This window comes from Acinonyx jubatus, chromosome D4 (assembly GCF_027475565.1).
Source record: "Acinonyx jubatus isolate Ajub_Pintada_27869175 chromosome D4, VMU_Ajub_asm_v1.0, whole genome shotgun sequence".
Lineage (NCBI taxonomy): Eukaryota > Metazoa > Chordata > Mammalia > Carnivora > Felidae > Acinonyx > Acinonyx jubatus.
The window spans coordinates 86,849,340-86,874,396 of NC_069391.1; the positions used below are offsets into that span (position 1 = coordinate 86,849,340).

The 25,057-nt window shown below is 41.6% G+C and overlaps 1 protein-coding gene across 3 annotated transcripts in view; it reads left to right on the forward strand.

Annotated features, from left to right (window-relative positions):
* PDCD1LG2 (programmed cell death 1 ligand 2) overlaps positions 1-25,057 on the forward strand; it is a 119,145-nt gene that overhangs the window by 43,835 nt on the left and 50,253 nt on the right. For all 3 annotated transcript variants that reach the window (XM_053205341.1, XM_053205342.1, XM_015064481.3), the window contains 3 exons: positions 3,535-3,600; positions 12,775-13,080; positions 21,704-21,973. In XM_053205341.1, coding sequence (XP_053061316.1) covers positions 3,535-3,600; positions 12,775-13,080; positions 21,704-21,973 — 642 coding nt within the window. The remainder of the gene's footprint in view (positions 1-3,534; positions 3,601-12,774; positions 13,081-21,703; positions 21,974-25,057) is intronic.

Consider the following 25,057-nt stretch of genomic DNA (forward strand, 5'->3'; position numbering starts at 1 on the left):
CCCAGAGGACACCTCCAAGTTGCCTGGTTCTGGTGGCCAGTAGGACTTACACTTGCAGGCCACAGGACTGTATTATTTCTATACTTTTGCAAGCTGATGCGTGAGGATCTGACTTTCAGTCAACCTGAATCTAGATGTAAAGATCCTCCCCTTTTGGATACTAACAGGCACATCCTCCACTACTGTGAATTATTTTAAGAAAATAGAATCAGCTGCTTGGACAAACATAAAGATTTGCAAGACAACCAAGAGATGAGACATGGTTGAACATTAAGGTTCATCTCCTACATAAGACCAATCCTTCAAGACTGGGAAAGTAGTTGTTCCATCTACAGTGTAGAAACAGAGTTCAGCAAAATGAAAGTGAGGAATATGTTCCAAAGCATTCAATAACTAGTATTGGAAATATTGGACAACCACATGCGAAGAATGCAACTGGACCACTCTCTTACACCATACACAGAAATCAATTCAAAATGGATTAAAGACATGGATGTAAGACCTGAAACCAAAAAAGTCCTCGAAGAAAACATAGGCAATGAGCTTCTTGGCAAAAAAAGACATATAGATAACCAACCGGTACGTGAAACAATGCTCAATGTCACTAATCATCAGGGAAATGCAAATCAAAACCACCATGAGATATCACTTGTTAGAATGGCGAGTATCAAAGAGACAAGAAATAACAAGTGTTGGTGAGGATGTGGAGAAGAAGGAAGCTCCTGTGCACTTTGGTAGAATTGTAAATTGATGTGGCTACTATGGAAAAAAGTATGAAGGTTCCTAAAAAAAAAATAAAAATAAAACTACCATATGGTCCAGCAATTCCATTTCTGGGTATTTATCTGGAGAAAATGAAAATGTAACTCAAGATATATACACCTTAATGTTCATTACAATATTATCGCAGTATTATTGATAATAGCCAAGATATGGAATCAACCTAAGTGTGTGTGTGTGTGTGTGTGTGTGTGTGTGTGTTTGTGTATGAGAGGGAGAAATGGAATATTATTCATCAGAAAAAAAAAATGAAATTTTGCCATTTGCAACAACATGGATGAAACTCAAGGAGATTACACTAAGTGAAATATGTGAAACAGAGAAAGACAAATATTGTATGATTTCATTTACATGTGGAATCTAAAACAAACAAGACAACAAACAAACCAGGCTCATAGATACAGAGAGCAGATTGGTGGTTGCCAGAGGCAGGTGTTTAGGGGTGGGAGAAATGGGTAAACTGTTTTTGTTTTGTTTCTAATTTTAAAAATTAAAAAAAAAACAGGACTTCTTAGAGAAAGGTTAATTGTGTGTGTGGGCAATAGACACATGAAGTCAACTTAAGGCAATTTGTACAGAAAGCAAACAAACTTTCCAAGATTGATAGGATTGTGTGAAAAGCAAACAGAGGCTACCTTGAAGGGACTTCCAGTAGCCAAAACTATAATGATTTAATCTATAAAGGAACAATTATTATCTTTTTAAAAACCCTCAAAATGGGATCAGAGACCTAAATATAAGAACTGAAGCTATAAAATAGAAGAAAACATAAATCTTTGTGACCTTGGATTAGGCAATGGTTTCTTAGATATGACACCTAAAGCACAAGCAATAAAAAAAAAAATAGATAAATGGGACTTCATCAGAATTAAAATAATTTGTGCTTTAAAATTAAATTAAATTAAAATATTTGTGCTTCAAAGAACATTATCAAGAAGCTGAAAAGACAAGTTGCAGAGTGGGATAAAGTGTTTGCAAATTATATATTTGATAAACAGTTTGGCAATTTCTCCAAAAGTAAACATAGAGTTACTATTTAACCAAACAGTTCCACTCCAACATATCCAAGAGAATTGGAAACATGTCTACACAAAAATTTGTACGTGAGTGTCCATAGCAGCATAATTCATAAAAGCCAGCCAGTAGGAACAACCCAAATGGATCGTTGGCATATGAATGGCTAGACAAGATGTGGTATAGTTATACAATGAAATACTATTCTACCATTAAAAGGAATGAAGTACTGATAGGTGCTACAGCATAAATGAATCTTGAAAATATTAAGCTCAGCGGAAGAAGCTGGATTCAAAAGGCCACAATGTGTAATTCCATTTAAATGAAATATCCAGAATAAGGAAAACAATAGAGACAGAAAGTGTATTGGTGGTTGCCAGAGGTTGGAAGGAGAGGGAAGGGAAGTTGGGAAGTTTCTGTCAATGGGTATTGGGTTCCTTTCTGGGGGGTAATGAAAAGAATCCAAACTTAGATAGTGGTGTGGGTTTCACAATTCTGTGACTATACTAAAAACCACTGAATTGTACAACTGAATTGTCTGTGTTTTCCATATTTGTGTACATACACATACATGCACGTGTATACACACACACACACACACACACACACACATAATCCTCTGTTGTATGTCAGTTACACTTCAATAATGCTGTTGGGAAAAAATAAATTTAAAGAACAAATGTATATTCGTATATAACATATGCCACTTCTCACCTCCACCAGCTCCATCACTCAATCCAACCTATCTTCATCTCTGTGTAAACATGCCTCCCTGATCATCCTGCTTCTCATCTTGTCCAACCCACTCTCCTTCCCAAGAGTCTGTTGTCTACACCAAAGCTGAGTCCTCTTTTAAAAATGCAATGAGATCAGGTCATTCACCAGATCTAAATCCTCTGCTGGCTTTCCATCACACTGAGACCTCAGAGCAGATCTGCTTGTACCTGATTTGGATGTATGGCTCCAACCAATTTCCCTTGGAGAAATGGTTCCATAGCTAATAAAATTTTGAAAGCCTCTGTGAGGACAGAATAGCTGACAGTAGTATATCCTGTCCCTTTTGCCTCAGCCACCAGAAGTCCTGGGATGGGAGAAAGCCTGTGAGCAAATGTGGAAGCTTAGGAGTTTTACAAAGACCAAGGTTGAGCACCCGCTCAATGTCGCCACTTCTGTGCTCTCCCTGTCTAACCTGCTTAGTAACAGGTAGTTCAGATAATGGGCAAACTCCATCACAACACTCAAAAGAACTTGTCACTTTACCTGCTCAGGGAAATATCAAGTGCTTATTGAGAATTTAGTTCTGTTCTACTGTATGCTATCTTTGAGTACCTAGCTCCCAGAGTTCAAGCCCACCTCAAGAAGCTGGTATGCATTATTCATTTGACAATCATTTGATTTTCAAGGATCCACTGCTGAAAAATCTATGGGAAGCTTTATGGAAGGGACAAGGAGGTTCAGACAATCAGCATTGTGGGTGACTCGTGAGGACTGGTTCATATTCAGAGAAGGAAGAGCTTCTAATTTGGATCGATAAAGAATGCCTCACTTCCCCTCACCCCCTCTCCGGCATTCAACTTATAACTTCTCTTCCAGGCTCTGCTCTGCCCCCTCTGCTGCCCCCTCACCCCCAGAACAGTTGTTTACGAGTCATTTCCCTGTTTTCAGGAATGAGCAAATCACCAAATCACAAGATCCAGCAAAACTGCAGAAGGCCCTGAGACTTTCAATTATTTGTTTCAGATCGGGTACAGAGCATGTTCCTCCTGCTGATGTTGAGCTTGGGAAAGCAGCTTCATCAGACAGCAGGTAAGAAAGGGCAAAGGGAGGGGCCTGAGAAAGAGGAATAGGCAGCTGACCCATAGCTGAAGCCAATGGTGAAAATGAGGTCCTCAGGCTGAAGGCTTTCTTTGAGAGGAAGTGTGATTACTGTCACATGCACAGTAAAAAGAAGGGTGCCCAGGGTGGCTTGTATTTTCCCATGCCCATGTCTTACAGGAACAGTAACCATTCGGCAGATGAAGGTACTGGAATTCAGAAAGCTATTTAATTTTCCTGAGATTATGTAGTCATTAGGTGTCACAGGCAAGCTTCCTGCAGAACTTTCTACCTTACCAGCCTACAGTGATGATGAGAATCAAGCATGGCCGACAATCCCTAGTCTTCCCACTTGGAATGGGTGTTTGGAGTTAAGTTTGATCATGGACGTATACTGAATGTTGATACTACACATTTACAAAACCAAAAAATATGTACGATGAATTATGTTTATGAATTAGCCAAAAGGAAACTATAAACATATCGTATCTTGGGGCACATTCGGTTATGCATTGGACTCTTGATTTTGGCTCAGGTCATGATCTCGCAGTTCATGGGTTTGAGCCCCACATGGCACTGACAGTGTGGAGACTGCTTGGGATTCTCTCCCTCTCCCTCTCTCTCTGCCCCTCCCCCATGCTCCCTCTCTCTCTCTCAAAATAAATAAACTTTTAAAAAATCTAAAAAAGAAAAGAAAAGAAAAAGTGAAGTGGCTCTATATATTTCGTTGGACATGCCATGCTGTAATTTATTTATCCAGTCCTTTATTGATGGAAATTTTAGTTATTTCAAAAAAAAATTTTTTGAGTCTTGCTGGATTAATGCTTGGAAAAAAGTCTGCTTCCTAAAGACTGTGATGAAAACGAACTCAGGGTATGACTCAGGTAAACCATTTATCATGAACGCTTTCCTTACCTGTGTGCCCTGTGTGTGGTGCTCTATTCTGTTATCTGTAAAACAATTAAAATTTGAAGAGAAAAATTGGCAGAAAACATTTCATTTTTTAAACATTTATTCATTTTTTTAATATGAAATTTATTGTCAAATTGGTTTTCATACAACACCCAGTGCTCCTCCCAACAGGTGCCCTCCTCAATGCCCATCACCCACCCTCCCCTCCTCCCCACCCCCCATAAGCCCTCAGTTTATTCTCAGTTTAAACATTTATTCATTTTTAAATTGGCGTACAGTAACATTTAATCTTTTTAGTAAAAACATCTATGAGTTTTTGGCAAACATGTAGTCCTATAACCACCCCTACAATCAAGATCCACAACAGTTGTATCACTTGCCAAGCAAACACACAAAAACCATCCCCAAACTCTTAAAGCCAGGTGCCCACTTCTCTGTGCTAGAGTTTTACCTTTTCTAGGATGTCATGCTAATGGGATTATTCATTAGATATGCTTTCTGTCTGCTTCTTTCACTTAGCATAATGCAATTGAGATTTATCAATATGGTTAGATATATCAATAGTTCATTCCTTTTTTCTTGTTGAGTAGTATTCCACTGTATGTACATACCAGAGTTTGCTTATTCATTCCCCAGTTGAGGGACTTTTGGGTTGTTTCCTGTTTTGGGGCAATTATGAATCAAGTTACTATAAATGTTTATATATAGATTTTCATTTTAATTTCACTTGGGTAAACACCTAGGAGTAGGATGGCTGGGTCATATGGGAAGTAAATATTTAACTTTATAAGAAACCACTAAGCCTTTCCATAGTGGCTATACCATTTTTACATTCCCCTTGCAAAGTGTGAGAGCTCCAATTGTTTCACATTCTTGGCAGCACTTGGCATTGACATTGTCATTTTTTTTTAAGTCATGTTAATAGGTGTGTAGAATTATCTCTTTGTGTTTTAATTTGCATTTTCCTAATATCTAGGAAAATAGATATTTCTTAATATCTAGGGATGATGAGCATATTTTCACATGGCAGTTGGACATCTATATGTCTTCTTTGGTAAAATCTGTATTCAAACTATTTGACCATTTTTAACTAGAATTCAGAAAAGCTATTTAATGTACCCAAGATTATGTAGTCATTAGGTGTCGCAGGCAAGTTTCCCTCAAAACTAATGTCCTTTCTACCTTACCAGCCTACAGTGATGATAATCATCAAAAATGGCAGACTTATTGGGGTGCCTGGGTGGCTCAGTCGGCTAAGCATCCGACTTCAGCTCAGGTCATGATCTCATTGTTTGTGAGTTCAAGCCCTGCGTTGGGCTCTGTGCTGACAGCTTGGAGCCTGGAGCCTTCTTCGGATTCTGTGTCTCCCTCTCTCTCTGTGTCCCTCCCCTGCTCATGCTCTGTCTCTCTCACTCTCAAAAATGATTAAATGTTTTTAAAAATGGCAGACTTATTAAGTTTTTTTCATTCTCTTATTAAGTTTTTAGAATTCTTTGTATATTCTAGATGCAAGTCCTTTATCAGACTCATGATATGCAAATATTTTCTCTCAGTCTGTGGCTCATTTTTCATTCTCTTACCAGTGTCTTTTGCACAGCAAAGATTTTAATTTAGATGGAATCCAATTTGTCTTTGTTTTCTTATACGAACTGTGCTTTTGGTGAGATGGCTAAGAACTCTGCCTAATCCAAACTCTCAAAGATTTTTTCCTATCTTTTCTTCTAAACATTTTATTTATTTAAACATTTTTTTTCAATGTTTATTTCTTTTGAGAGACAGAGCGTGAGCGGGGAAGGGGGCGAGAGAGAGGGAGACACAGAATCCACAGCAGGCTCCAGGCTCCAAGCTGTCAGCACAGAGCCTGACACGGGACTTGAACTCACAAGCTGTGAGATCATGACCTGAGCCAAAGTCAGAGGCTTAACCAGCGGAGACACCCAGGCACCTCTCTTCTAAACATTTTATAGTTGTACATTCTTAGGTTTACCATCCATCTTGAGTTGATTGTTATCATCAAAGATATAAAGTATAGGTTGAAGATCTTTTTTTTTTTTTTTTGGCATGTGGATGTCCAATTTCTTGAGCCCCATTTGTCGAAAAGACTATCCTTTCCCCATGACTCACCTTTGCACCTTTGTCAAACATCGATCGATCGTCTTTGTGTGGATCTACTTCTTGACTCCATTCTGTAATCTGTTCTGTTGGTCTCTGTGTGTACACTTTCATCCATAGCACACTCTTCGAATTTCTGTAATGTTGTGGTTCTTCTTTTCTTATAATTGAATTTCAAAACCTAAGAACATCTTGTAGCCCAGATACATTTAAGGGGAAATATTCATTTCTTTACTTTGTCATGTCTTGAGGGGAAAAGTAACCCCAATTGTTATTCCTTTTATTGATGTTTTCTTCTTTCTTCATCCTCCAGAGAAGAATAAAACCAGGGGGGCACATGACCATGGTGATGCTTGAGGTCACTCTGAGGGTGGGGACCACACCCTGGGTCACTCCACTTAAACTATCTTCAGTCTCTGAAACCACTTGTTTGGACCCCTGAGGTATACAAGGCAGAAAATCAGGTTTGGGAAAGGATTTCTAAGAACTGAGATGCACCCAGGCCGTTTTCCTACAAAGAGAAGCAGATGAATCAGGTGCCCAGAACAGGCTTCTATCCTAAAGCAGGAACTATAGTTTTCTGAAGACTGTGGTTGTGTAAAGCAGCCCCCAGCTTTCAAGTTCATTAAGTACACAGTCTGAAAAAAACACTTAAGCTTCTGTTATTAAATGGGGGGAAAAAAGTATAAAATTAGCTTAAAGGGGAAGCTATCTTGGGAGGTAATGCAAATGATTTGTTTTGTGTTTCTGGAGATGTGACAGGTGCTGACTCCTATTGATGCCTGATTGCAAATAAAGTGCACAGCTTCCCCAAGAGCTTTCAGAAAGGTCCAGCACTACTCAAACCAGCTGCTTTGATCTGATTAAAAAGCTGCATATATGAATTTTGCATGCCCTGGCCAAATTTTTTTACCCTTTAATTCAGTCAGGGGGCCCAAATGATAGGAAAACCTGTTTTGCTCTAGGTTTTGCCTGCTTAATTTTGTAGTCGTGGAAACTTTCCGATTTTTTCCTTTGTCTCATAACTTTAGGAGTTCAATGCTAAGTTAAAGCATAATTTCATAACTATATTAACTTCAAGCTATATTACAAAGGTATAGTCATCAAAACAGTATAGTACTGGCATAAAAACAGACACATCACTCAATCGAACAGAATAAAGAACCCAGAAATAAGTACACGTGCACAGACATACACACAGAGAAAGAAAATATATTTTTGTTATCATAAAGCTGAAAAGTGTATCTATGTCATTTGTGGATGTGTTGTATACATGCCAGTGGATATATAGTCATATCTGGAGAGTTGTTAGCACAGGCTTTCAAGACACGGAGATCTGAGCTGAAATCCCCACTCCATGAGCTGCCATTCTTTGATCTTGGGCAAGTGGTATCACTTCTGTAAGCCTACATTTCCCCATCATAAGACAGGCATGGTAACTCCCACCTTGCAGAGTTTGGGGAACATCAAATGAGATGCTGATGTAAAGGTTAGCTCAGTGTCTGGCTCATTGTGTTCAATAAATGTTAGCTATCTCTGCTTCCCAGCAACAGTCCAAACGCGGGCTAGTGTTAGAACTCTTGTTTCCCAGACACGAATGTTGACATGACTCAACTCAACTTTGTTGGAGTGCAGTGTCTGCTTCTCTAGTCTGAGGCACAGCTTGAGATTCTAAATTCCTAACTTGCTCTGACGTAAAGCTGGGGGCACTTTGAAAGGCAGGACAATAAAAGGCGTTTGTGTGTGCAGGTGTTTTATTGATCTAACCAGTGGTTCTCAATACCTCTACACGTTAGGAGCTCTCAAGGAAATTTTGCTTTAAAATTGATGCTGGCCTCACAAAAGAATTAGAATTTATATTTACAGGATCCAAGGTGGTACTCCTGTATCCCTTGGGTAAATTCCTAGCAGTGCTGATGCACAGGGGCACTTGTACCCCAATGTTTATAGCAGCACTCTCAACAATAGCCAAATTATGGAAAGAGCCTAAATGTCCATCAACTGATGAATGGATAAAAAAATTGTGGTTTATATACACAATGGAGTAATATGTGGCAATGAGAAAGAATGAAACATGGCCCTTTGTAGCAACATGGATGGAACTGGAGAGTGTGATGCTAAGTGAAATAAGCCATACAGAGAAACACAGATACCATATGTGTTCACTCTTATGTGGATCCTGAGAAACTTAACAGGAACCCATGGGGGAGGGGAAGGAGAAAAAACAAAAAAAAAGAGGTTAGAGTGGGAAAAAGCCAAAGCATAAGAGACTCTTAAAAACAGAACAGACTGAGGGTTGATGGGGGGTGGGAGGGAGGGGAGTGTGGGTGATGGGTATTGAGGAGGACACCTTTTGGGATGAGCACTGGGTGTTGTATGGAAACCAATTTTACAATAAATTTCATATATTAAAATAAATAAATAAATAAATAAATAAATAAATAAATAAATAAATAAATAAATAAAAATAAAGGATCCAAGGTGGGGCCTGGTATTTTTAAAAGTCTTTCAGGTGATTCCAATGACGGCCAGAGCTGAGGCACTCTGCTTAGTGATTCTGCTGTGCATCGAGGCTTGAGAAAAATATCTTCACACAGTTGTTTGCAAGTATTTTCTTACCTCTTCTGCAGTTTACAATAAGCAAGAATAATTTAGGATTTTAAACGTATATTTCATTTCCTAAACTCATTTTTATATGATAATCAAGCTCAAAGCTTTGCATGTCTTAGACGCTTTGAGACAAAACTACACCAAATAAGAACTCATCCTCCAGTTACCCTGGGCCATCAGATATTTGATTCATGTTTGCTAATTGCTCTTTCCTCCTGTGAACATAAACCGAAAACTGTTCACCTGCCTAAGAGGTAACGTACTTTATGCCACAGCCCCTGCACACACACTCTGTATAAGGCAGAGGAGAGAAGCAAGCAGAAAATGGATTTTTGTCAAAGGCCCAGAGCGTAAAGAGGGGAGTTCTGCCCTCTGCTATGGGGAGTTCCAGAGGAAGTTACAGACTGTCTTTCTCTGTCATGAGAAGAAAGCCTAAGTGTGGTAAATAAATTTGTTAAATAAATTCAATAGAGGCAACACCCAAAGTCTTCTGACACTTGTTATATCTCAGATTCAGGGACTGAACTTTCTCGCAAGCCCCATTTCTCTTCCCTGTTTCCTGCTTTATCACATGTAATAAGATAACAGAAGGAGAGTAAGAGTAAATCCCTGCATCTGGCACACAGAAGATGGTTACTATGCATTTGGTGAAAGAATCAGTAAATAGTACTCTTCAGGCCAGAGTGCATTTGATAGCAGATAGCTCTGTCTTGGTTATAGGGGGACTTCATAACTCAAAGTTTGGAGATGGTTCCCATCATCAAGGGGTCTACCCTTAAGAGGGTCCTATTATGGAGACCCAGGGTGAGAGGTATTACTCTCAGGTGTTCAGTGGGTTTCATGAAATGGAATCATGCAGGAAATTCAGAAGCACAAATCTCTTTCCACACGTGTCATTCCAGAGTCTTCTCAATCTGTCCAAGCAAATGCAGGTGTGATTAGCAGTGTTTTACAGAGAGGCCCTCATGTTATACACCTGCCCCGCCCCATCCTGCGCCACAGAATGCTGGGCAGATATGAGCTCTAGCAGTGTTAGAAAGTCACCTTCATGTTCTGGTCATGGTTGAAATCGGGTTTGGAGGCAAGATATAAACTTGCCAATCATTTTCGATAAATGTCAAGTTTTGTGCATAACTATCAAGTTTGCTGTGTGATGATTAAGAATGACAGTCTGTGCAATTTGGGTAAGTTGCAGTTTGATGAGAGAAAAACAGAAGTGAGTATGGTTAGGCTTGTCCTTTCTTCTTCTTCTCCCTCTTTCTGTCATTTATTTGCCTTTAAATGGAACTTAGTATGTGCTAGGCACTGGAGACAACACAACAGACTCAACCTGGTCACTGCCTTCAAAGTCTTGCAGGATAGTAGAAGGAGAAACTCAAGTCAGAAGAGAAATTGCCATGTGAATCCTTCAAGCAACAGGAAACCCAAAATTTACATATACTGTAAAATCTGTTGCCCAAGATGGTCAGGGAATGGGCTGTCCTGGTTGATAAAATATCGTGGTCAATAAAGAAAGGCCATGTATTGCATAGGTGGATTACCACTTCCCCAAGAATTAAAACATGGTGCAAAAGAAAGGAACTGATGTTTACGGACTGCTACCTGCCAAAATAAGGCACTTCATATGTGCTATTTTGCCTAGTTTTCCCCCACAATACTTACATGCAGATTCTAACCTTACGCCTGTATAGATAAAGAAGCAAAGACTCACAGAGCTAAATGACATGTTCAAGATCAAAGCACTCATAGTCTCAATACTAGTCAAGGTTCATCTGTCACTAAATCCCATGCTCTAACTGTACCACTTTTTATAATGGTAAAAACTCCTTGAGTAGCATCTGCTCAGATGCCATCCCCAAGTATGTGTTGAATGGATGTTTTGACTGATCAAATTAATGGATGAATGAAGGAAGCTCTCCTGAATACAGTTTTGTCTAATCTTTTGTCAGGATTCAGAAATGACTTTAAGATCTTGCTGCACCTCGGTCATAATGAATATCCATCCGTTAATGATGGAGGCAGCATAATTTTCTACAGTTGCCCACACTTTATCCATGCATACACCACCTTCGTTCATTTTGCTTTGCTTTACCACTCTTCATGCTATTGCTTTTATGGGATTCTTTAAATCAACTCAGCTTTAATTTTTTGAACAAAATGGTATACCCCTGTGGTAAATGGAAAACCAGTATAGTATCACTGTTACTGGTAAATAGAGGATATGAACAAAAACAAGTGCAACAAAAGTAGTGTTATTAAATTCTACCCAGATCTACAGTATCTGCCTGGGAACTTCCTGTTTTATTAAAAGAAGAAATAGCGATTGTTGGAGGTGTGAGAGTCTAATTGCAAATTATATGTTGTTTGAAAGACTGAAGTAGAATTGAAGAGGAAATAAATTTCTCTCTGGGTAATTCAGTTCCCTTTAGGCCTTAATTCTACCCTAGATAAAATTATTTCATGTACTTCGTAGGTGCCTCATATTTTGGGAAATACCTTTGCAGTAGAAACTATTGATTTTTAAGTCAAACATCTAACTGGCTCTAAATTTTAACTTTACTAATTGTATGTCCTAGAGTGAATCACTTTGAGCCAGTTTCTTCAACTATAAAACAGTAATAATAATACATATTTCATGGTTATATTTTCAGGATTAAGTGGCATAGTTATAACCTAGCACTTGGGGTGTCTGGGTGGCTCAGTCGGTTAAGCATCCAACTTTGGCTCAGGTCATGATCTCATAGTCCGTGAGTTTGAGCCCCACATCAGGCTCTGTGCTGACAGCTCAGAGCCTGGAGCCAGCTTCAGATTCTGTGTCTCCCTGTCTCTCTGCCCCTTCCCCACTCACACTCTGCCTCTCTCTGTCTCAAAAATAAATAAACATTAAAAAAATAATAATAATAACGAGCCTAGCACAGTGCCTGGTGTATAATAGGCATACACTAAACATTAGTTCTATTCCTCTCTTCTCCTTATTGACAGAAAATAAACTTCTCCAATGGGGTTGTATGATGCGATGGGTGAGGGCACTAGGGACATACCTGGGTCTGATCCTGGCTACTTTTCTGTGCCTCAGTTTCATTTTCTAAAAAGAGGATGGCTCTACCTTGCTGGCTTCCTGGGAGGACAAAATGAGACTGTGTGTTAGCAGATGCCTAGCATATACTAAGAACTCAACAAATGATAGCTGTTACTATTACTATCACTTGTGAGGGGAGGTAGTATTTGGCAGGGAATGATATAATTTGATCCATATGGAGAAAATGAGTCTGGGTAATAGCTGACAGGCGAGCCATCAGCTCCACAGTTGTGGAGGGTTGAGAGAAGAGAACTACCTCACAACAGTGGATCCAGAATTCCACTCTTGCCCAGACAGAATAGGGCACAGCAGAGAAAGAGCCCAAAGGACTGCCCAATGCGTGACAGGTGTCTCCTGGAAAATGGGGGTGTGATGGGTCTCCTCAGCTCCCACTCTGCACGGAACTGAAATGTGAAGGCAGACAATGGGAGAATGTTTTGTGTTCTGTTCAGCTTTATTCACAGTGATGGTCTCCCAGGAACTATACACAGTAGACTACGGCAGCAATGTGACCCTGGAGTGTAATTTTGACACTGAAGGTCATGTGGAACTCAAGGACTTAAGGGCCAGTCTGCAGAAGGTGGAAAACAATACATCTTTGCACAGTGAAAGAGCCACTTTGCTGGAGGAGCATCTGTCTCTGGGGAAGGCCTTATTCCACATCCCTCGGGTGCAAGTGAGTGATGCAGGACAGTATCGCTGCCTGATCATCTATAGGGTCGCCGGGGACTACAAGTACCTGACTCTGAAAGTCAAAGGTGAGTAGTTTCAAGGACGAGAATCTTTGGAGGCATCGGCACAAGCAAAAACTGGGAGGTGGTTACAAGGAGACCGGGCAGTCTTAGAGAAAACAGAAGCACCTGCGCAGAAGTATTTTTTAATCTCTGAGTGTAACGCAGCTGAGGTGAGGGAAAATAGGGGCAGGAGTTGCAAGAATAATGTGGGTCTGAAGGGAAGGCAGGAAATGCGTCCCTGAAAGGCGGGAGGACACCAAAGCTAAGCCCTGCCTTGCCCACAGTCCTCCAAAGGAACAACACTGACCTGATTGTTAAGCTCCTCTTTGAGAGAAGCTCATTTCTCTGGTCCAGAGTTTTTTAAGCCATGGTTTGCCAACCATTAATGGATGGAAGTATCAATTTAGTGAGTAGCAACCAGGTAGGTGTCTTTTTCCCAATAAAATGAATGAGCAAAATGAATAGATCAAAAGGCATCACATAGTAGGGCTGAGTGTTGTGACACTCTTGTTTCAGAGGTGTGTGTGTGTGTGTGTTGGTTGGTTGGTTTGTGATGTAAAATATTTTTGCTCACTCTGGGTCACAGTTTAAGAAGTTTGGCAAACACTGCTCTTGTCCAAGCTTCACCTATTGCAGATGAAGCAGCTAAAGTCCAGAGAAGTCAAGTGGGTAGGCTGGGGGAGCCCCGTTAAGTCAATAGCTGTCCCCATTCCTCTAGGTTAAGGGCTCTCCTTACCCCGATACAAGCCAAGAACCTAAATCCGAAGAGAATCTTCAAGTTCATGTTTGTTCTGGAAAAGGTCATTTTGGAAAAGACCATAAAAGAACAACAGACTTGGCTCTGTTCATCAGCTTGTGTTTTTCATCCTGCCCGGACTGCTCTGGGTTTTTTCTCTGTCCCCTTCCAATCTCACCCATTAGGCCTCAGAGGATCTGTTCTGTCTTCTGGAAAGTCCATAGACTTTGGTCCCTAAAGACCATTGACCTTGGCAGCAATGTTGTAACTTTATGATCTGGCACAAAGAAGGACAAACTAGAAGGGTTAGACATAAGGGTGAATGTTGTTTCCACCTGTGGCCTTGGGCAGGTTATTTCACCTTTCACAATCTCACATTTTTCTTATTTGTAAAACGATAACAATAGTAGTACCTACCACATAGGATTATTGTAAAAATTGAGATAATGAACATAGAGAACTGAGCATGGTGCTTGGCACATGGTGAGTGTCCAGGGAGTGGGTTTAAAGACCTCCTCTCATCTCAGACATCAATAAGTCATCAGGAAAGTCATGTGCCTGGATGTAACTGACTTCCACCTTCACTGCATTTCCTACATCCAGAACTGGAATGAACACTACAACTTTGAAGTTAGCCTGAGTTCAATTAATGGGAAGAAAGAGGGCTCTACATTGTCATGATCTCCTAATGTGTTCAGTATCTTCACCCCTCACTCCCTGACTCCACGTTTGTTAATCTCTATTTAAGTGCTGTAATGCATCTAGGGTCTCTGGGCAATTGGAGGCCAGTCATTTCACGCTTTCTGTCCAATTGAAGGCTGCCCTTCATTCCTGGAAAGCCACTCTGCCAGCTTCATCACCTAGCTCAGGGATGACTCAGGTGTGGAACAGGTTAATTCCTTAAATCCGAATTATTTATTCTTTAAATCATTGATGGTCTTTGAACTAAGGTAGATGGATATACGAAAACTATACTAAGGTATATGGATATATGAAGACAGTTTTAGGAAATGAGTTTCTAATTCCTAATCTTCCCCAACTACTCTTTCCCCAAATTGAGTGTGCCTGAGAATACGCCTTCCAGGCAAGTCTCTTGGGGTTCCCCTAAAACACTTCCTCTTTGATCATTGCCTTCTTCCACTTCATAAAAAGTGTGCCTCTCACCCATTGTGAATATGGTGCATTGCCCTGGGGCGTAGAAAAACATGGCACTGACCAAAAGAGTGATTAGAAATATTGATACCATATCAAACTTTAAAGACTAATAAATACTTCTGAAAAATAAGTGATATCAAGTTCTGTGTTCAACAAATTTGGAGAAGGCCCTAATAGAGTTAATAGATGATAGCAAAAAATGAAATAGTTTTTTTCCATGTAAATCATAATGAAGTGACATTCCTGTAACAAAACTGCTTCTACTCCCACTTACTTATTCACATGAGTAAGCCCTTCTTGCCACAAAAACGGAAAGTCAGAAATAGAACCGATGCTTACCCTTGCCTCATTCCAACCACAAAGTCATATACATCCTCAGATAACTGGACAAGTTGAAAAAGAGAACCCCATCCATCCTATTAAGAGATACATTTCTAGTCAACTTGCCCTTTTAGGCTTAATCATTATCACCATTTTTACATTTGGATCTTACATGTGCTGATAATAATAGAAATGAGATTTCCTTTTTTTAGTATTTTAAATGTTTTTATTTATTTTTGAGAGAGAGAGAGACAGGCAGATCATGAGCAGGGGAGCAGCAGAGAGAGAGGGAGACCCAGAATCTGAAGCAGGCTCCAGGCTCCAAGCTGTCAGCACAGAGCCTGATGCGGGGCCCGAACTCACCAATGCCAGATCATGACCTGAGCTGAAGTTGGTTGCTTAACCAACTGAGCCACCCAGGTGCCTCAGAAATTAGATTTCAGTGCACAAGAAAACTATGAACACTTGAAGCCTCGTGATCACAAGGAAAAAAAACGACCCTCAAGAGCGAGATGTATTTTGTTGTTGCAAAGAAACATAAGGATAATCAATAAAAGAACTTCCAAACATGTTGCGTTAGGATAAAATCCTGCATAAAAAGTGGCACGGGAGCGGAGGGTCACAGAATGACACAGTGTGAAACAGAAACCGTGTAAAGCTCGGACCATTAGAGGAGAATTTTTGTATATATTTTTCCACAGATGGTGGCATGTATAAAAGATATCTAGCTGTCTTTTGCCCTCTAGACACCATTAGATACATCTGTAAGAGTCAAATCATTGTTTTACTTAAAATATAAATATTTACAAAATGCTAAACATAATCTATTTTCCCAATATAGAAACTTAGGAAAAAAATTTTTTTAAATTTTTTTTTTAATGTTTATTTATTTTTGAGACAGAGAGAGACAGAGCATGAATGGGGGAGGGTCAGAGAGAGAGGGAGACACAGAATCCGAAGCAGGCTCCAGGCTCTGAGCTGTCAGCACAGAGCCCGACGCGGGGCTCGAACTCACGGACAGCGAGATCATGACCTGAGCCGAAGTTGGACGCTCAACCGACTGAGCCACCCAGGCGCCCCGAAACTTAGGAAAATTTTTAAGAACCGACCTAAGACGTGTGAGAAGGGGCATACTGCATCCAAGTCCTTTTAGAAGGAATGCAAGCAATAACAGGAAAAGCTGAAGACCGTCAGCTGAGAGTATTCTAACCTGATCAGGGGTCTCTGGAGAAAGCAGGGGAGATTTGGGACCTTAGTAAGGATTTGTTTCAACGAAACAGGACTAGAGGAAGGATGTGCTTTTTCCTTAAAATGCCTCATCTATGGCATAAACTTGAAAACAGATTTATAGCAACTTCTTGGACGTCCGCGCAATATTTCATATGAAATACAGTGAAAAGAGAGCTAACTTCAAAAGTACAGGTAAGTCAATACTAGGTAGAGTGGCTCGAGAGTCCAGAAGAGAGGTTTCTGAAGGGGAAGGCTGCCACTACAGGACTGTGAGTAACCTGTCCGAGGGAGGTCAGGGAGCATGGCCTAAGAGAAGAGCGCCATGACCCCGAGAGGCCAGAGAGGCCAGGGCTTGTGCCCTCAGGTTGAGAACTGGCCTATGCAAAGGATCCCAGACAGTCCTAGAACAAGTCGTAAGAACACAAGAGCCAAAGCAGCCTGAAGTCTCCAGGCAGGGTGGGAGATGGGGACGGGAGACGGCCAACCCCCAGAACAGGCTGAGGCTCACGGAAGTGTTTCCAACCGGTGAAAAAGCCCAAGCTCCTTGGGCATACAGCTTGAGCAAGTCGAGTCAAGCATACAGCTTGAGCAAGTCGAGCAAGCCTTAGGTGGCAAGGCTTCCATTTTTCTCTCACAATGGCCTTCACCCTAAGGAGGGCAAGACAAAGGGCATGGGTGGGGTGGGGGGAACAGCCCAAGGGAAGTGATGCAGCCTGGAAAAGATAATGACAGCCTCTGGACCTAGAGAAAGCATTTGCTTAAGACACTAATAGGGCTAAATCTCTCCTTTCAGTGCCTTTCCCCACTTGGGGAAACAAAAGGGTAATAAGGAAAGCTGGAGTTAATTAAGAAAACAATGTCCCGAATTCTGAAATGAGGAAAAGTGCCTGCAACTTACAAACTATTTAACCTGAAGTTCCTCTGCAGCTCATTTAACAGACAAATTGGGAGCAAGCCTAAAAGATTTATTTCAGCAATTACTACAAACCCGCCTATGTTCTGTTAAGACCGAGGTATTTGTAAAACTATATTTTTTCACCTTAATTACTATCATTATGATAGAGCAGATAATACAATGTGCAGCTTTCTCTTTATTTCAGAAATGCTAGAGTTGCCAGTAGCATAGGGATCATATAGTGAGAGACGACCAGGGAAACAAAAACCATTTAAACCGGTAGAAATTTCAATCAGAAAATAGCAATTCTTTTGATGGAACAGACTGAACAGCCAACCTGGGAACAGTGTGGCAAATCGGCAATTAGCAAGAGCAAGAAGCTGTTGCCCGCACTGGACTGGAGGGAGAGGGGGAAGGCAGGAGTACTGGAGTTCAGAGGCCAAGGTCATTCTACAGACGCTAGAACCACAACGGGCCCATCCAGTGGTAGCAGGAGCCGAGGAAGAGATGTGGGTGCTGGTGGAGAGGCCCCTATAGCATAGAGCATAGGGGAGAAATACCCCGACTTCTCCCTCCCGCTTGCCCTCCAGTCTTCCCACCATGCCTCCTATTGGCTGTCAGGAGCCTGGGGAGATAGCCTGCAGGAGTCTCCTAGATCATTCATTTAGTAAAATTGATCTCATGACCTTAGACTGTATTAAAACCCTGTGTTGGGCCTAAAATGTGCTCCACACATAGGAAGTAATTAGTCCCACTATACTTTGTGCTGCTTAGGTAAAGTCTGGAATATAGGTCATGTTATACTGGCAAACAAAGTGAATCCAAGTCTGATCTGAAAACTGTCCTCTGAGATAGGGTTGAAGGAAGTAGCCATGTTTTACCCAGAAGTCAAAGACGATATGGAATCTTGCCAGTTATCTTCAAACACCCGAAGGATCATATGCAACAGTGAATAATAATTGCTAACATTAACCGAGTTTTTGCTATATTCTAGGCACCTAAGTCATTCAATCATCCTAACACCTCTGTTAAGGATAAGTATTATTGTACAACCAGAAGGCTCGACAGGTCATGTAACCAGCCCTTGGCTCAGCATAGTCAGACCTTTCAGACTTCTGTCTACTATGCTGCCCCCATGTTGTCTTATTAAACCAGGCAATTACCAATGGGTTGAAGCTGCCCAGAAGCAAAGTTTGGCTTGGCAGAAGGATGATCTTTCCAATGAAAGTTTAGCTTTCTTATTGTCTAATCATGGTAATGGCTACTCCTGAAAGTAGGAGCTTCCATTAATCGATGTATTTTGCCCAAAGTTAGTTATCTAGCAGGTTACTAATATCAGAAAAGTGTTAGTAAGATAAAAAGGGACATTTCATAAAGATAAAGTCAAGACAACAGGGAGACATAACAATCCTAAATGTGTGTACATCTAGCAACATAGCTTCGAAACATATAAAACAAAAATAAAACAGACCTAAAAGGAGAAATAAATCCTCAGTCATGTTTGGAGATTTCAACTCATCTCTACTATAATGGATAAACAAAAAAGAAAATAGAAGGGTTCAGTAAACACAACCATCTTGGCCTAACTGACACATACAAAACTTACACCCAACAACTGCAGAGTAGGAAGTTGGACTATTTTTAACTTTAAGATGACTTTCATCTCTGAAATTCTAAAATTTACTCATCTTTTCCTAAGAATATCTCCCTTAGTCCAGCTTCCCTGTTGTGTGTTGCTAATAATGTATTTTCGGCCACTTCCCAAATATGCATGAGGCTGTGGAGGTGTCTTTAATGTTGTAAACATGCAGGCTGTGGGCTCCCATCCTTTCCCCAAACCTTGCTGGTTCTTTTAAGTGAACATCTCTCTCATCTGCTTCCTCATTTGTATATCCCACATTATAACCTCAGCCTACCTCCCAATTCCTGGCCCCCCGACCTCTGAAACCACCTCTCAACCTGGCCCTCAACCTGGCTTCTTTTTCTGAGCTATCCTGCAGGAACCAGCCACACCTTCATATGCAACACATTGCTGCTATGAACCCATTTATTCTTCTCCATCCCCCCAAAGACCCCAGAACTTACAGAAATAATCTACACCAAAATAGGATGAAATGATTATAAGAGGACATCAAACCAAGGGAAAATACGTGTAGGTAAATAACGTAAAATGAGAGATAAATTCATGCTTCATGCCTCAAAAATTCATGCTTCAAATACTATTGAATTGCTAGAGGTAGATCAATATTGGCTTCAAGGACACTGGTAGGTCTAACCGGTTCAACTCCTCAGCAGGATGCTTCAAAACCTGCTTCTCCTCATCTTCCACTAGTTCCGTGTGCCCCTAATTCCCCCTGGGAAAACATGTCCCTCCCCCCTTCCTGTGTCTATTGCTCTATCCCCAGACTTTTGCAATTACAGAGAGAATCATCGATTCTAATGCAGAATTCAGAATAATGTGGCCACGACTGGCATGAGTTCAAGTCCCTCTACCTACCCCAGATTCCAGCTGTTTGGAATTTTACCTACCTCATAGGGTCCTTGGAGAGTTTAACTGGGATAATGTGTGTCAAGGAGATAGAATCAGGTTTTAGAGCCACTCACCCCTGTTCCTCTCCTTGGACCCCTGGTCCAAGTCCTTGACCAGGTGAGCTCTACACACAAGAACCAATAGCCAAATGGGAAATGAACTCCATTTGTTAAATTAGTAACTGGATGGGCACATGATTTTCTCCCTTCCCCTCTCCGTACTTTAAGGCTTCTCTGGTGATTTACACTGGAGAACATGACTTAGAATAAGGGCCTCTTTTTTCCTGCACCCCCATCCTAACTTAGAGTCCATGTTTGCCGAACAGACCCTAAAATTACTCATCTATCCAGCCTCATGGATAATAAAGTCCATCCCACCCACCCAGTCACAAGCAGAAGCTGGAATACTGTGAGCCAGGAAGATTTCAGAGCTTTCTGAGGCAGGCAGGTCAGTAGGCCCAACTGAGTATGCTTTACTGCATGGAGACAAGAACTTCAAGAGAGGCCCACAGACTGTGAGCCACGCTTCCAGATGAGGTCACTCACCGCAGTGAACAGTGACCCTGTGAGCGTCTTTGGCTATAACTAATCAAATTAGCCACTCACAACACAGAGACACAAAGGGAAGTACTCAAGGGGCAAAACTGTGGAGAGGGGCCTGAACATTCCTCCCCCTTCCACAGTACGTGAAATCACACAGCGTGAAGCTTAGCACCTAGAAAGCACTTACTACCTCATACACATTTGATGTTTTCCACAGGGCTGTCCTCATGATTTTAATGTAAAATTGCTTTTCAGCATGGGTGTGCCTGTTGATACTCCTCCCAACAGTAAGAAAAAACTGGTTTCATCACACCTGAGCCACAAACACAAAGATTGTATCAAAATTCTGTTTCTTAAAAATTTCCTAGCTAATGGAAGTTAGTACTCATTTCCACTTCCCTTCACCAAAAACCCAACAGATTACTTTCCATACTTCCTGGTATCTGCATATGTTGTTAATATGTCTTTATTTTGGGCTATCATCTAAGATAACAATTTGTCCTTGTGTCTTATTGCTTTCGATGTCATTTGTATGCATTTTAGATCTCAGTTTTTTAGAGGGTAGGGAGCCACTTTGGATTAATTCACTCAGCATACACTAAACACAGGTGTGTGTGTGTGTGTGTTGTACAGGATAAGTAAGTAATATAACTAATTCTTAACTCTTTATAGGTAGAATCTAGGTCTTTATTTTTGTCTCCTCCTAATTTCAAAGAGAAGGGAGGAAATGGGGAAGTGGGAAGAAAGTTTTCTTCTGAAAAGATGTTGGAAGAAGCACCAAGTAAAACAAGAATGTGGGGATTATCTAGTTATTTCATTTAACCACCTTCTGTCTTTTCTCCAGTCCCCGGTTGTAATAATTTACAGGAATACAGGAAGCCACAGAGTGTGATAGTGGAAAGCACTGTTGAGACTTGGAATCAAACTTCCAATGTGCAGATGTTGGCTCCAGCAATTATTAAAGCCTGGTGACTCTGGGCAAAATACTCAACCTCACTCGCTTCAGTTACCTCCAACAAAAATTGGGAATACCAACAACACCATTTTTGTTATATTATAAAAATGAAATGCTTCGATGTCAGTAGCATGATATCTGGGACACAGGAAATGTTTAAAAAATTAAAAGCATAATTACTTAATGTTGATAATGATAATTTTAGCCATTTCACATGGCAGTGAGTACAGAGGTCTCTAGGAATCAGAAAAGAAAAACTTCTTTTTCTTTTTGTATTATCCAGCTTCCTACAAGAAAATAAACACTCATATCCTTAAGATCCCAGGGGTAGATGAGGTACAGCTCACCTGCCAGGCTGAAGGTTATCCCCTGGCAGAAGTGTCCTGGCCAAACGTCAGCGTCCCTGCCAACACCAGCCACACCAAGACCTCTGAAGGCCTCTACCGGGTCACCAGTGTTCTGCGACTAAAGCCACACCCCAGCAGAAATGTGAGCTGTGTATTCTGGAATGCTAACGTGAAAGAACTTACTTCAGCCGTCATAGACCCTCATGGTAAGAGCAGCCCACCCTTCCCGACTCCAGTAGTCAGGAAGTAGATGGCATACTCAGAATGAGTAATTGGAGGATAACGTAATAAAAAGTCTATTTGTGGAGGTGTGGTCAGGATCTAGAGAAGCGAGTAAGGTTATTGCCGGACTCTGGCGCTTAAACAGTCAGAGGAGTGACTGCTACTGTTGGGGTGGTTCCCGGATGGAAGCCAGGGAAACAAATACCCCAACCTCACACGCCCCCCAGCCTCCAGGCTCCTGCCTGTGCCTCCCATCCGTGGCACCGAGCTGCGAGTCAGAGAACAAGGGAGTCCCACTGATGTCTTTCAAAAAGGCCAACCTCTCAGAGCTCAGAACACAGTGTTGAAGTGCAGAGGGTGAATCTGAAGAGGAAACAGATAATAGCTAGCATGAAAGCTAATCACTGTAATTCGGGCACGGTGCCTAGAGAGTCAGCAGAATAAATGTGACTTTGCTGGCTCTGCTGACACTCGGGGGGGTGTGGGGTTTTCAAGGAAAGCTGGCCTTTTGTAAAATCTTTCAGAGCCTTTGCTGATGGCTCTGTGCCCCATACTTTAGAACTTCATACACCAGGGAAATTTCAAACAATTTGGGAGTCTGTTTAACTTGGTAGTTGCTGGGTAAGAACATCTATTTGCCAAATAAGAGCAACTCTACACCTAGTATCAAAATTCTTCCCTAAGAGACGGGTCACCTTCTCACCAAGCTCATCATAAGGTTCCTCTTGCCCCCATCTAACAAACTGCTGCAAACTTTGTGGGCTTGAGACAACACGAATTTATTAGCTTACACCTTTGAAAATCAGAAATCCCAAATGGGCTTCACTGGGCTTCAAAGTGTCGACAGGATTGCAGAGGCTCTAAGGGAGAATTATATTCTTGTTTTTTCTAGCTTCTGCATTCCTTGGCTCATGGTCCCTCTTCCACCTTCCAAGCCACCAGCTGCATCCCTCAGACGTCTGCTTCTGTCATCACATCTTTCTTTAATTCTCCTGCCTCCCTCTTCCACCTTGTAGGGACCCTTGTAATTGCATTAGACGCCTTCCCCCAACCTGATAATTCAGGTTAATTTTCCCATTTCAAGGTCCTTAATATAATCACATCCGCAAAATCCCTTTTTGCCTGTGGGGTAACACGTTCACTGGTTTCAGATATTAGAACATGGACATCTTTGAGGGAGCCATTATTCTGCTACCGTACCAGCAAAGGATATAATCTCCGAATAAAGGGCAGTCCCTAGCACTGCTTAAATTTGACATAATTTATAGAAACTTTAATATTGTCATTATATTCCACTTTTTGCCCTCTGTCTTAGTTAGAAAAAACAGAGCCTCCGATAGGAGCTCATGTGGCATGCCTGTATTTAGGTGGTGGCCTCAGGGAGCAAGGATGGGAGGCTTAGGAGATTCAGACCAGAAGCAAGAATTGAAGTTGTTGCTATCAGCAAAACGGGAGCTCAAATACCCAAAGACCACCTGGGAAGTGTACAGACAGCCTCCCACGATGCTCACTCAAAGCACTTCAGGTGGTGGTCATCTCCTTTCACCCCTGTTGGTTGACAGCAGTCTACAGGACTGTGCACTCCATGCTGGGAGCTATGCGTGCATGTGGGCTGAGTGAGTTCCCCCCAGCACCTGTAGTGTCAAGTAATCCCAGGGCAGAAAGCAAAGTACCCATTTGAGGTGAATGAAGCAAGTCAAAGGTCACTAGACTTCTCCCGAGCTGTGGCTGAAGTTAGAGGTGAAGCCAAGAGGAAGTGCGACAGGACTGTAGCAGTCTGTCCCTTGCCCTGTAAGCCCCGTGACTAAGCCTTCAGGCTGGGAGGCAGCCATGAAGCCATATGGTATCTCTTCACAAGATTTCATAGGCAAGAGATCATAGAACAAGCTACAGTTCTGGCTGCTGAAGTGGATGCCAAGCCATAACCGATCATTGTCCTCTCTCTCATCCCCACACATTCTAGATCTCCCTCACTCAGCACTTCAGATGGAGCAGAGGAGTGGGGGCGGGGAGGGGGCTGGTGACTCTCGCTTTCAACCCTGAGAGCACTGAGCCCTTGGTTGCCTTGCCCGGAACAGACTGACTTGCTGCAGTTGCCTTTTCTTTGTTATTACTGAACGTGGAAGTACAAAAATCAGAGAATCCATGGATCCCCGAGTTCCAGACCTAACCTTCTGTGCCTGCATTAGGTAGCAGCTCTCACGTTCTTCATGGTAATCAAGACTAATCGCTCTGTCAGTAGAGAAATTCTTTTCTCTGCCTGCTGGTCCACCCATGGGTAGAACTCAAGCTATGAATTTAGATGCAGTAGAGCATATCCCTTGATGGAAGCATTTGCCACTAGGAAGCTGGACCTTTAATCCAGTAGAGCCTAAATTTGTGCGGATAAGAAGGAAAAATCCCACATGTGGGTCACTGAACATAACAGTGAGAAGGACCAAGCTTCAGCATTGAGGAAACCCTGGCACAGAAGCAGCATGTGCTTGAGGTGAGATTATCAGGGGGAAGTGAATCAGAACCCGACTGGAACCATCCATCATTCAGCCACATTCAGCCCTGGCTTAAATCAGGGCTGGGACAGACAGGATAGAAGCTGGGGCATCAAAGATATCTGCTCTATCTCAAATTAATTTATATTTCATCATGAACTGGCAGGACTAAGGACTTTGAAGTGACTCAATCCCCATCTCATCATTAATTTCCCAGGATTTTCTTCGGGAGGAAAAAACTCTCCCTGATATAGTTTTCAGGGCAGACAGCCGCCTTCTCATTGCCACCCCCTCTACCAACCCCCCCACCCCAATCTATCCACACTTTACTACCCAATTCCAACACTAAGGTTAGCCCAGCTTCTTTCTAACTGAATGGATTTGAGAAAGTGAGACAGTAAAGAGAGATGTCATGCTAAGAATCTTGGTAGAAATGAAGACATTAGAAACACCTCATTTTTAGGGTCAACTTTGAGGAAAAATAGTGAATTAGGCAAGCTGGTCTTTAACGTTCTCTACCTCTCTTTTTATCACAGTACAGATCGTGAGACTTGACACCTTATGAAAATTGAGATACAA